This window comes from Argentina silus (genome assembly GCF_951799395.1).
Source record: "Argentina silus genome assembly, chromosome: 19".
Lineage (NCBI taxonomy): Eukaryota > Metazoa > Chordata > Actinopteri > Argentiniformes > Argentinidae > Argentina > Argentina silus.
In genome coordinates, this window is record NC_139673.1 from 5,148,065 (window position 1) to 5,160,732 (window position 12,668).

At 48.4% G+C, this 12,668-nt stretch overlaps 2 protein-coding genes across 2 annotated transcripts; both read left to right on the top strand.

The window, feature by feature from the left end:
- Nucleotides 1-4,303: 4,303 nt before the first annotated feature.
- Nucleotides 4,304-6,988, top strand: dhdh.1 (dihydrodiol dehydrogenase, tandem duplicate 1; the record flags this gene model as incomplete). The annotated part of the gene is made up of 7 exons (XM_083690755.1): nt 4,304-4,393; nt 4,578-4,689; nt 4,798-4,961; nt 5,418-5,670; nt 5,848-5,972; nt 6,545-6,695; nt 6,879-6,988. 7 exons carry the CDS (start codon nt 4,304-4,306, stop codon nt 6,986-6,988), a joined length of 1,005 nt encoding a protein of 334 aa, XP_083546881.1.
- Nucleotides 6,989-7,798: 810 nt separating this feature from the next.
- Nucleotides 7,799-11,950, top strand: dhdh.2 (dihydrodiol dehydrogenase, tandem duplicate 2; the record flags this gene model as incomplete). The annotated part of the gene is made up of 7 exons (XM_083690985.1): nt 7,799-7,888; nt 8,337-8,448; nt 8,815-8,978; nt 9,197-9,452; nt 10,475-10,599; nt 10,905-11,055; nt 11,667-11,950. 7 exons carry the CDS (start codon nt 7,799-7,801, stop codon nt 11,774-11,776), a joined length of 1,008 nt encoding a protein of 335 aa, XP_083547111.1. The 3' UTR covers nt 11,777-11,950.
- Between the last annotated feature and the right edge of the window lie 718 nt (nt 11,951-12,668).

The window sequence follows — 12,668 nt, forward strand, 5'->3', positions numbered from 1 at the left end:
CTAACACAACCAACTAAACAAGCCCCTGGCTCAGCCCGAACAGAGGTGCATCACATTCTCACATTACCTTCACCTCAGGAAGCATCTAGAACAGAACCCTATACCACTGCTCTCCTGACGATAATTGGAGCACAGATATCATGCCTCTCTCTCTCGATCCTGTGACATGAGTGTTATCAGCTGCTGTGGCGGGAAGGACAAGCACATCAGGCGGGCACCTGGCAACGTACATGCTCCCTGCCATGCCTAATGTGCATTTGGGTGAATAACCATGGAAACCGCGGGAGCAGGGTGGTGCACAGGCGAGTGGACCCAGATGAGAGTGGTAATGGAAGTGTATTAGCTGTCTCTATCTGGCCGTGCTTCCACTGTTCTGTGCTGGTGATGGGCTTGCTAAGTCAGCTGTGGTCCAGCCTGCTCCTGGACCTGTGTGTGTGTGTGTGTGTGTGTGTGTGTGTGTGTGTGTGTGTGTGTGTGTGTGTGTGTGTGCGCGCGTGCGTGTGTCCATGTCCGTGTGTGTGTGTGTGTGTGTGTGTGCGTGCGTGCGTGTGCGTGTGCATGTTTGTTTGTGTGTGTGTGTGTGTGTGTGTGTGCGTGCGTGCTGCAGCCTGCAGACGTAGATAGCAGGACTCTCAAAGGGACCAGCACAATGCAGAGCTCAAATCCTCCCATTACAGCCCTCCTCTTCTCCTCCTCCTCAGCCCCAGCTCCATCACACGTTTTCTAATGGAAGAAGAAGAAGGAAAAAAAGAAGAAGAAAAAAACACCTCAGCAGACTCAACCGTCAGAACGTACCATTGACAAAATGACTTATTGCTCCTTTCTACACTTTCTTCCTGCCCGCACATTCATCAAGCCGGCTGGGCCAGCCTCCCCAGCACCTCCCCAGCACCTCCTCGCTCCTTTCACACGCCCGTCACCCCTTGCCTCCCCTCGCCTCCCCTCCCCTCGCCTCCCCTCGCCTGCCTGTCACCCTTCCTCCTCTGTGACCTTGAGAGCCTCATCTGAAGGAGGGACGGTGCTCCCTTTCATACAACGACACAGTCACCCCTTTAGTACAACGACACACTCATCGTCGTCGTCCGCGTCCCCGTCCCCCCCCACCCCCACCTCCGAATACACACACACACACACACACACACACACACACACACACACACCACAAGGCACGCTTCACTTAGGGACACCCTCCATGTGTGCTGTACATGCACATCAATGGACCTGGGATTGTGTCTTCCCTCTCTGGACCTTTTATTTTCACATGGAAAGTCTCCGGTCGGAGCGGTTCTTCTGTCGGTGAGATCAAGCGGCCGTACCGGCAAGCGAGGGACACTGTCATCGGGTGACAGCTGATGGCTGAGATGAATCGACGTGACAGGGCGCAAAACAAAAGTGTCCGCTGCGATCAGCCACCTTCACAGCCGCCCGACAACATGTTCCCGTCCATGGAAACCACACGGTGACTGATCATGTGACACAGATCTTTGATGTATCACACACACACACACGCGCGGGCGCGCACACACACACACACACACGTACAGACACACACACACGCACACACACACACTCCCCCCGCCCCCGGCCCCTCGCACACACACTCTCCAGCTCTCGTGACAAAGGGCCACAGACAGAGACGATGCATGAAATTTTAATCAAATAAGCACTCAGTGAGGAGTGATAGGAGTGGAAGGCAATTGTCCTGGCCACGGTGAATTAATGAAGGGCCCTGGCTTCCGCATGCCAAGTTCCTGAACCGCTTCGCTTGACAACAGTCCCTGTCTTTCTAGAGATATCTTTACTATACTGTCCCTCTCCCAGCCCCAATCTCAACACAACACCCCTGGACCCCAGCGTCCAGCCCACGTCTGCCTTCCTTTCTCCCTCTCTCTCTCTCTCTCTCTCTCCCTCCCGCCCTCCCTCCCTCTCTCTCTCTCTCCCTCCCTCCCTCTCTCTCTCCCTCCCTCTGCCACTCCTAGTTAAATCTAGCTAGTTCGCTCTGATCACTCTTTAAAGGCGTGTCCTCATCTTGACCTTGGAGCCAGGCAGGAAGTTGGAGACACGTGCCGTGTCAGAAAGTTTCAGTTTTAATTCTTCCCAATAGCTGCTCCAGCTTTGTAAGGCTGGGGGGACAGTCAGGTCCCAGTGTCTGCCTATGGGACCACCCTCTGGGGCAAGCCTGCCTGCCTGTCTGGCCAGAACCTCCAAACACACACACACACACACACACACACACCACCTGAGCCTCTGGGTCCAGTCCCTTTCAGCTGGCAATAGCAGCAGGTGACAGACCCAATCATTCCCTCCACACCTCTGAAACACCCAGACGGACCACTCACTCTCACTCCTCTCTCTCCCTCTCTCTCTCTCTCTCTCTCTCTCCCCACCAGCAGTGACATCACTGAGTACACCTAGACACACACCTATGAAACACCCAGACTGACCACTCTCTCTCACTCCTCCCTCTCTCTCTCCCTCTCTCTCTCTCTCTCCCTCTCTCTCTCTCTCTCCCCCCCCCCCCTCTCTCTCCCTTTCTCCACGCCAGCAGTGATATCACTGAGTGCGCCTCACCACACAACCCTCTGAGCGCTTAACAAAATAGACAAAACAAAGTGTACAAATTCACCCAAGGAGGAGATGGGCATTCCCATGGTAACCAGGTCCTGTGGCACAGGCAGGGAGATTAGGCCAAGCCCGATGCCATTTGCATACAAATTGCCCAGCTGGTACCTTGTCGTTATGACAACGGCACACAGCTCCCAGAATGCCTTAGGAAGTGAGACACACAAAGGAAAAGCAGTCGACCAGCAGTCATTGATAAAATTCCACTTTTTTTTCTTTTTTTTTACAATGGGAATTGTTTGCCGGCAACATGTTTCTCATTTGAATCCAACCGCCAGGTATCTAACTGAAAGGGCGCAAAGAGAGAGAGACAATGTTGTTTCCGCACACACTGAATATCTGGAGAAAATACACAGATATATATGTTACATTTATATTCTATTTGTGGCTGGAAAGGACATCAAAGTAAAGAAGGAGATAATGGTCTAAAATATGTAAATCTGGGGATATTGCTTTGCAAAAATAAACCATTTTCAACCAATGTTGTTTGACACCGATTAACATACAATGAGAAAACAGTACTTTCGTGTTTATCTGGATTCAAAAGTTTTCTGTCTGATTAACTTGCCCTTGTATGGACGTTCTCAAAAAATATAGCAGTTTCTTTTTCCGGTTTCCATTTGGCTTGTACCTGATGCTCTGACACAAACCACCCAGATAACACAACTCAATAATCCATTTGAAATCCTTTGAGTTCCACCGCAAACAGTGAACCAGGCTTACAACATACTGCCATCTAGAGGCCAGTACTGGTATATCGTTTACACAACACCGTGCCTGGATAATTGGATAATATTTAGCCCAAGGGCAACAGAGCTGTCTCTTTTCCATTGTCATCCTAGCTCAGCTTATTGACCAGTTAAAGTGCTGTGCTGGGAGCTTGCGAACCCCACATGTCTGTGGTCCCCGTGGGGGACCATTGTAATCATTGGCCTCTATGCTGCTGTCAAGCTTGCACAGGCTAATCAATGCTTGCCAGTGGGAGACAAAGCAGCCCCTGCCTCCGCAGCTTGACCTGCCTGCCTTGTTCTGGGAGAGTGGTTATGTGAGGGCAAGGTGAGCCTCCGTCTCTACACATTAAACCCAGAGTTTCCCCTGCAAATGTTAATGATGCCTGTGAGCCCCATTGACACGCATGTTACATATTGTCAGAGACAGCCTGTGGAAACCGCTTTGGCCTGGTCGGAGAGACTTGTGTCAGCAGCAGCAGCACTATGGGCTGTGTTAACCTGTGGGGGTGATGTGAGTTGTGTGTGTGTGTCTGTGTGTGTGTGTGTGTGTGTGTGTGTGTGTGTGTGTGTCTGTGTGTGTGTGTGTGTGTGTGTGTGTGTGCGCATGTGTGTGTGTGCAGTGTGTGTGTGTGTGTGTGTGTGTGTGTGTGTGTGTGTGTGTGTGTGTGTGTGTGCATGTGTGTGTGTGTGCGTGTGTGTGTGTGTGTGAAGCACCCGCCTCCTTAGGGGCAGTAGAGTGGAGCGTTGACATTCTCTACCACTCCAGCATATAAATGCGTGAACATGTTCACCGCGGGGCACTGCCGCCGGCTCTGAGGCTCTGAGCGCTGTCGAGTATTTCTACCTCTTGAACTCCCAGAGGCTCTCAGGGTCAGAACTCCCCAGCAGCCTCCAGGGACCCGAGGCACATCCAAGTCCCTCTCTCACCTGCCAACCTCCATCAGCGCAACATGGCAACCCGGTGGGGACTCTGCGGCGCGGGGAAGATCAGCCACGACTTCAGCGTGGCCGTGAAGACCCTCCCTCGCGGAGACCACCAGGTACCCCCTTTCCAAACAAACACATTCTATCTTCATTGGACGAGGCGGACGGCTCCGTCTTGGGGCGCGGAGCTAAGGAGCCGGCACCACCGGCATCAGCAGCACACAGACGCTAGTGGCTGGCGGCAGTGACAGCTCGCTCCCCAGTAATAAATGTGTGTGTGTGTTTTTCACCCCGGTACAGATAGTGGCGGTGGCAGCAAGGAGTCTGGAGCGTGCCGAGGAGTTTGCCAAGAGGCACGGCGTCCCCAGGGCCTACGGGAGCTACGAGGAGCTGGCCAGCGACCCAGAGATTGGTGGGTTAACAGCTTGAGAGGCCCCCCAGCCTGTGCAGCCAGAGATAATGGCTTAATGACGTATAGCTGTTTGAAGACTGAGCCTTGGAGGCGTCTGTGTCCCTGCAGACATGGTGTACCTGGGCTTGCTGCACACGGAGCACTGGCGCGTGGGCCTGATGTTCCTCAGGGCGGGGAAGAACGTGCTGTGCGAGAAGCCCTTCGCCATGAACTCCCGCCAGGTGCAGGACCTCGTCGCCGCCTCCAAGGAGAACAACGTCTTCCTGATGGAGGTACCTGCTACGGCCGAAAGCCTCTCAGGCTCAGCGAATGATCTCCTCTTTCGAATGTCTTAGTCCTTTGAAGTCGTTTGATCGCTTTACATGTACTGCTGTCGTACCCTTCCAGAATTATCTAGCATGATTCTTTTTCCATGCCATCTGGCAGACGCTTTTACCCAAAGCAGTACAGTGAACCACACAGGACCACCAACTCCACCAACTGAGCCACACAGGACCATTACAAGAGAGCTATGGTAGATATATACAGGGTAAAGGTACAGAGAGGAGCTGTGTGAGGTGATTTGGTCGGTCTCTCTGTCTGTCTGTCTGTCGAAGAAATAAAAGACAGTAGAAATGACAGAGAGTAGCTGTCCACCCACAATGTGAGGTGATACGGTTGGTCTGTCTGTCTGTCTGTCTGTCTGTCTGTCTGTCTGTCTGTCTGTCTGTCTGTCCTCCCTCTCTCAGGCCATCTGGTCCCGTTGTTTCCCCGTCCACGCGGAGGTGCGCAGGCTTCTGGCAGAGGACGCAGTGGGGGAGGTGAAGCTGGTGAAGGCGTACTTCGGCTCCCCACAGCTCCACATCCCTCGCTCGGTGGAGAAGGAGCTGGGAGGAGGGGCTCTGCTGGACATCGGGGTCTACTGCCTGCAGTTTGTGCTGATGGTGTTCAAAGGGGAGAGGCCGGAGTCCATCAACGCCACTGGGGTGCTCCTCGACTCAGGTATACTCAGAATACTGGCGGTCTAGCAACAGAGGTCCGGGCACTTGGCGTTTAAGTTTTGGAAATGGGATGAGACAAGCGTTAGCATCTGTATGAACCGCGTCATGAATTATTGAACGAATGAATTATTGATTGAACTGTAAACGGCTAACTTGCTAACTCGTTGATGGTTCACAGGGGTAGATGAGTCCATGGTGGTGGTTATGAAGTTTTCCAGGAACAGGATGGCCGTCTGCGCTTTCTCCATTGCTGTGCCACTGCCAAACGATGCCACCGTCAGTGGGACAAAGGGCACCATCAGGGTATGCTGAACCAACCTTTTCCCTTCCCTTGCTCGCCCGGTAGGTTCATATACCACCGTTAGAATGTATTTTCTCTTGGAGTGACCCCTGGAATGTGGTTTACAACCAGGGGTACCAGACCCCAAGATCTCTGTTGATAACATGTCACACTCACTGGCGCCGAGCCTAACTGAGATGAGCCTTATGTCCTGGTTTCCTGTTTATTACCTACTATAAAATTGACTGCAAACTCTTTGTGGTTGCCACTGCCCTGCTGACCGTTCTCTTGGACAGTAGTTTGGTGTCCCAAGTCGACTTGACTTATAAATTGTCTGTCTTCAACTTTCAATTTGAATATCTACCTTCTTCCACGTATCATTGGATCTTATTCTTCAATATCAGAAACATCATCATTACTCAACAACGTTTGACCGATGCATTTATTTACATTTACATTCATGGCATTCAGCAGACGCCTTTATCCAAAGCGACTTACAACAAATACATTTGTTGAAGTAAGTGACTGTGCCTACTTTCATTGCTTAATTCACACTGATTAGTAAACACAGAACATGTCATGCTTCCAATCCTAGGTGGTCTCTCCTATGCATTGTCCTACCACACTGGTGGTGAATGGGAAGGAGACTGAGTACCTCCTTCCAGAACCTTCCTTACCTCTGAACTTCACTAACAGCACTGGGCTGCGCTATGAAGCAGAGGAGGCGAGGCAGTGCCTTCTCAAAGGTATGGTGGCTTGCAAGGTTGTACTGTATGTACCAAAGGCAAATGCAGTTTCTATGTTCAAAGAGGAGTGTTTGTTTGATAAGTCATTAGAACAACAGGTTGGCTTTTGTTCGGAGGCTGTACAATAACATTGTCTCTACACCCAGTGTGACCCCTGGCACTGACATGTCCTCTCCTCCCCAGGTCTGAAGGAGAGCCCTCGGATGCCTTTGTCAGAATCCACCCTGCTGACTGAGATTATGGATGAGGCCAGGAGACAGGTGGGAGTGGTCTTCGACCAGGACTGCCAATGACCACTCACGATTCAACTATGACCATCGGACCTGGAGAGCTGCATAGGGCACGTGTGTGTGTGTGTGTGTGTGTGTGTGTGTGTGTGTGTGTGTTCCCTTTGTGCCACTGATGGTGTGTGTTTGTGATGCAGTAGCCTTGTCTTGAGTGGCCTATGAGCAACCCTTTTCCCCACGACCTACACTTGATGGAAGACAGTTTTCAAAAAGATATCAAGACCTGACAAGGAGGCCAAAGATGACCGCTGAACTCACATAACACGTGGAGTTAAGAATACCAACTATGACTGTGAAGTGCATGATTGATGCGTTCAATAAAGGACACTGATAGTCAACGGTGTAATATTTCTCATTACTTGACAAGTTCATCCTAAGGGGGTTATCATCAGTCTTACAATACAGTACATTCAAACCTAAAAATGTCCTAACATTGTCTGACCCCCACAGAGGACTATTGACACATACGTCTCTGTGCAGAAATAGGTTGCATTGTCTGCTGTCCAAGGTCGGGGAGAGAAAAGGGCTGGTGATGAGTCAGCAAGTGTAGGCCAGTTATCTGTGCTTTGTGACAACATTTTGCTTGATGCACTTCATGCCTAGCTCATTGCTGTGTCAGTAAAAATCGTGTTGAGCCTACATGGGGACTCATAATAGAAGAGATTAGTAATCTGCTGCAATTGGTAATATATTGTCATGTCCGAAATATATAAAGCAGGATATTTAAAAGTGAGCACCAAACGCGAGTGTTTGTCTCCATCAACCGGCAATAGATGGTCACTACTCTTCTCCACTGACGAGTATCCTGACAGCAATATGGCAACCAGGTGGGGAATTTGTAGCGCCGGCAAAATTAGCCATGATTTCACGTTGGCCCTGAAATCACTCCCTCCCGAAGACCACCAGGTATTATCGCATTGTATGCCAGATGTCAATTCGTGCTCAAGCCTATTTTCTGCTTTATAGCCCTAACACCCTCGGCGACTGGTTTATGCTTCCTCAGCACAGCACTAATCTCTCTGACGTGCTGTATGTGTTTCCTAACCCATCGAACTCGCATGCTTATATTAGTTCGATGTGTTCCACGATGTCAGGAATTTCAGGTGCAACATTAGGACGCGTGCATCCGAACATTGTTTCAACACTGCTGCACTGATATTATTACTACTACAATATCTGCGCACTTACTTCTTTACAACTTTATAACTTGATTTGGTACTGCTACCGTAAAACATGAGTTAAGAGGGCATTTCAGATTCCAACAGATATAGGCAAAGAAAAATGCTTGTGGCTCAGTTAAACACCAGATTAATTTACATAGGCATAATTAAATTACATACTTATGTATTCATAGGTTGTCGCTGTGGCAGCTCGCAAACTGCACGATGCACAGGAGTTTGCAAAGAAGCAAGGTATCCCTCGAGCATATGGCAGTTACCAGGAGCTGGCCAATGATCCAGAGATTGGTGAGTGTTCCCTCCCCATTCAGGTGGCCTCTGTGACATCACCACAGCTTACTCAGTCCAGAAGTCCATATAGCTGGTGTAATTAGTGAATCTGACTTGATCATTTATCTGTACAGTTACAGTAACTGATGTATGTATGTATGTCAGTGGAGGTAGAAATTGGAGGACGGAATGTGGAATGGAATGAGGAAAGGTGTCAAACACACAGTGTTTTATACCATTCCTCATTCCATTCCATGTATAACAATAAGCCCGTCCTCCGATTTCTACCTCCACCAGCCTCCCCTGATGTAGGTATCCACTAAGACACTTCCTCTTTGTATTCCCCAAAATGTGTTCTTGTCTCCTGCTTCACTGTGTGGGCAGACGTGGTATACATTGGCGTCATCCACCCCTACCACCTGCCAGTGGGCAAGCTCTTCATGGAGGCCCAGAAGAACGTGTTGTGTGAGAAGCCTTTGGCTATGAACTCCAGGGAGGTGAAGGAGCTTGTGGCCTCGGCTAAGATGAACAACGTCTTCCTCATGGAGGTATGGATGGAGCGGAACATGTCAACATGTCCACTAGAAAGCATCCTTTGATCCTTTGAATCCTTTGAGAGACATGACTTTTTATAATCATGATGCACAATGAACAATGCAGTATGATGGCTTCATATCTTGTTTCAAGAGTACTCATAGGAGGCCGTCGTGTGTGTGTGTGTCCGTGTGTATGTGTAACCAGACCACTCTCCTTCTCCACGCTCCAGGCAGTGTGGACGCGCTTCTTCCCGGCCTCTCTGCAGATCGGGCGGCTGCTGGCCCAGGGCCAGGCGGTGGGCGAGGTGAAGATGGTGAGGGCAGAGTTTGGGACAGACCTCATGCACGTGCCGAGAGCGGTGAAGAAGGAGCTGGGAGGAGGGGCCCTGCTGGACATCGGCATCTACTGCCTGCAGTTCATATGCATGGTGTACGACGGGGAGAAGCCAGAGAGTATCCAAGCCTCGGGGGTCTGTCTGGACACAGGTAGGGATGGAACTGGGACCTTGGAAAGGTTTTAGTCCTGTCGTTATTGTCGAAGATCATCGTTAACAGTTTTCAGGGCCTGTAGGGCCACACAACCTCTCAGAGTAGAAGTGCTGATCTAAGATTAGTTTTGCCTTTCAGATAAAAAAATAATAAGATTGCATGGAGAGGAGGCACCTGTTCCTAGATTAGCTCATAATCCAAGATACTTTGTGAATATGGGCATAGATCATCCCTTCTCTCATAGGCTTTATTCCTTGTGTCAAGGCCTCTGATAATAATAATCAATCAATTTCCAGTCTTCTCCCTGCTTTTAAATAGATGCTGTTGTTCTCCACTGGGTTACTTGGGGGGGGGGGGGGGGGGGGTTATTCTTTACCACTGACGGTTTCACTTTACCCTGTCTTCCTTACAACAGTTGAAGGTTGAAGATTAAAGTTTACAATGTAAACTTGTAAAAGTTGCATAATATCTGCAAACGATGTTCCAGTTCGACTCACTGTGTAATGTAACCTCTGTCATGATTTAACTAAGGGAGTGTGCCGGTCTTTCCTAACCTAAAGCTTCACCTATCATCTCTCTACCACTGTTAGTGGAGGCACGTGTTTTCTTCTGGGCTGTAAGTAGTGCAATTACGGTAGTTCCTCTTGCCGAATGTTCATGACAGACAGGAATGCCTGTGTGCAAAGCAAGTGCATGCTGGACACATTACAGTGCTGTAAACCAGTGTTTGCTGTTGGGTCATGTGGTTTCGGAGGAGGATAAGCCACTTACTCATAATCACTTGCTCATCACCTTTTCATATGACATAACATATGGATGTATTTTCTATATATATCTAATATTTTTAAAGGGGCATCATGTATTGAAAGCACAATACTATTATAGCCAATGATAATATAATGCAAGTTGCTTACTATATATATATATATATATATATATATATATATATATACACACACACACACACACACACACACACACTCTTATAACCATGGGTCATTGTATTGGGTTTGTTCTAGGAGTAGATGAAGCCATGGTTGTCACACTGAAGTTCTCCCGGGACAGAATGGCAGTGTTCACCTGCACCATTGCTCTGGAGCTCCCCAATGATGCTGTCATTGTGGGCACAAAGGGCAACATACGGGTGGGTTTATGAGTTTGTTTGTTTTTTTTAAAATCCAAAAACATAATCAATATATTTAGGCAGTACAGCATCAATGCTAATTGCTATCTCCCATTAACCATAGCAAAGGCAGTGCCGTGCACAGTACTCCAGTGGAGGCTGGTGGAGGTAGAAATCGGAGGACAGGCTCATTGCAATGCATGGAGCGGAATTCCGTCCTCCGATTTCTACCTCCTCCAGCCTCCCCCTGCTGTCCTCACTACCCTAGTGCTCTATGCTGTTTGGTCTGGATTCTAGTGAAGTAAGAGCATGTGTTGTTTACCCAGATCCCTCATCAAATGTGGTGCCCTACAACGCTGGTGGTGAACGGGGAGGAGGCCCGGTACCCCCTGCCTGAGCCCTGCGTGCCCCTCAACTTCATCAACAGCACAGGGATGCGCTTTGAGGCAGAGGAGGTGCGACAGTACCTGCTCAAAGGTACAGTGATGAAGCTCGAGATTATAGTTTATGTAATTATTATTATTATTATTATTATTATATATAAGGGATAGATCTTATACTGTCCTCTATCCGATAGCATTGCTTGCATCATTTCTAGTGCCTACCCTAATTGGAGGACATGAAAAGAAAATTATAATTCTAGGTATAATATTTCTGGGGGGGGGGGATAATTATTTGTTTGTAATCTAATCTAATCATATTACCTTTTAAAATATGTCCTGCAACCACAGAAATGAATAATAAAGTGTTACAGTAATAGAGAATATGGGGTTTAATTTGCTTGAAAGTACATACACAGTGAGTCGTTGGTGCTGTATGTGTAATGGAGGAGATGTATTGCTTTTGAATGGAATGGTAGCGCCCCCTATATATTGATGTGGTTACAGAATTGTGTATTTGTACAGTATAATCGTGCCACAAGGTGGCACCAAAACGCCTCAGATGTCCCACACACACAAAACAAACTACCATTAGCAAATTCCACAGACGGTCTAGCGTACATGAAAAAAATCTGAGACATACAATAAGAGACATTTATTGTATTTGTATGGAGAAAACAATTGCTGTGATGTGTGTGTCTTCTATAGGGATGAAGGAGAGCCCCAGGATGACCCTGGCTGACTCTGTCCTCCTGGCTGAGGTAATGGACGAGGCTCGGAGGCAGGTGGGGGTGGTGTACCCCCAGGACCACCACTAACTTCCAGACACACTCCAACCCCCCTCTCGCTTCCTGTTTACCTCACCAACTGCCAAAGAATTCCGGAACACTCACCACATGCCAAATGTTTTGTGGTATTTACCAAGCAACAATAAATGGCCACATTATGAAACACCATAATTTATGCATTTTTGGTGACTGTTGACAATTTGAATGACTATTAATCCTCGGCACTGAATGAGTTAATAAAATAATTCCACATGGACGGGATAAGACTCATCCTCACCTATTCAGCCAACACCCCAAATATTGTATACTAAACACCAGCATGATTCTGTCCTGGTCCTTGTCACAATATCATAAAGAGTTTGTGGAGAATGGACATTCAAGGCTCTTTGCTGACGCAGCAAGGCCGTGTTAAACTCATGTAAGAGGTCACATGCTAGGTGTAAGGTCTATATGTACTGTCATGTAAATAATTGTCTAACATTACTTGAGTGAGCAGCCCTTGAGCTTTCATCATACACAGCAACAGCAGACCAGGTATACGTGTCTTACCTTACATAGCTCGTATACCTCATGAACCCTCTGCTGAATACCCAGTGCATCACCCACACTCCATCTCCAGACCCAACTACATCAGTAATCTATCTCTGACAACACAACATACGGATAGGCTTAACACACACAATAATGACGGGACCAAGATGGGTGCTCATCTCTTTTATTGATAGAAACCCACTCATGTAGGACAACTCAGTACACCAGATTTTAACATTGTATTAGCCTTGACATATCATTGGACCTCACACCCTAGCATCACAATCAAAGAAGCAGGTGCACAGTTAGTTAGACACACACAATTCTAGGTCACTGACAGACAGGAGAGAGTGAGCAGGTGAAGAAGAAGAATGGAGGGAGGGAGGGAGGA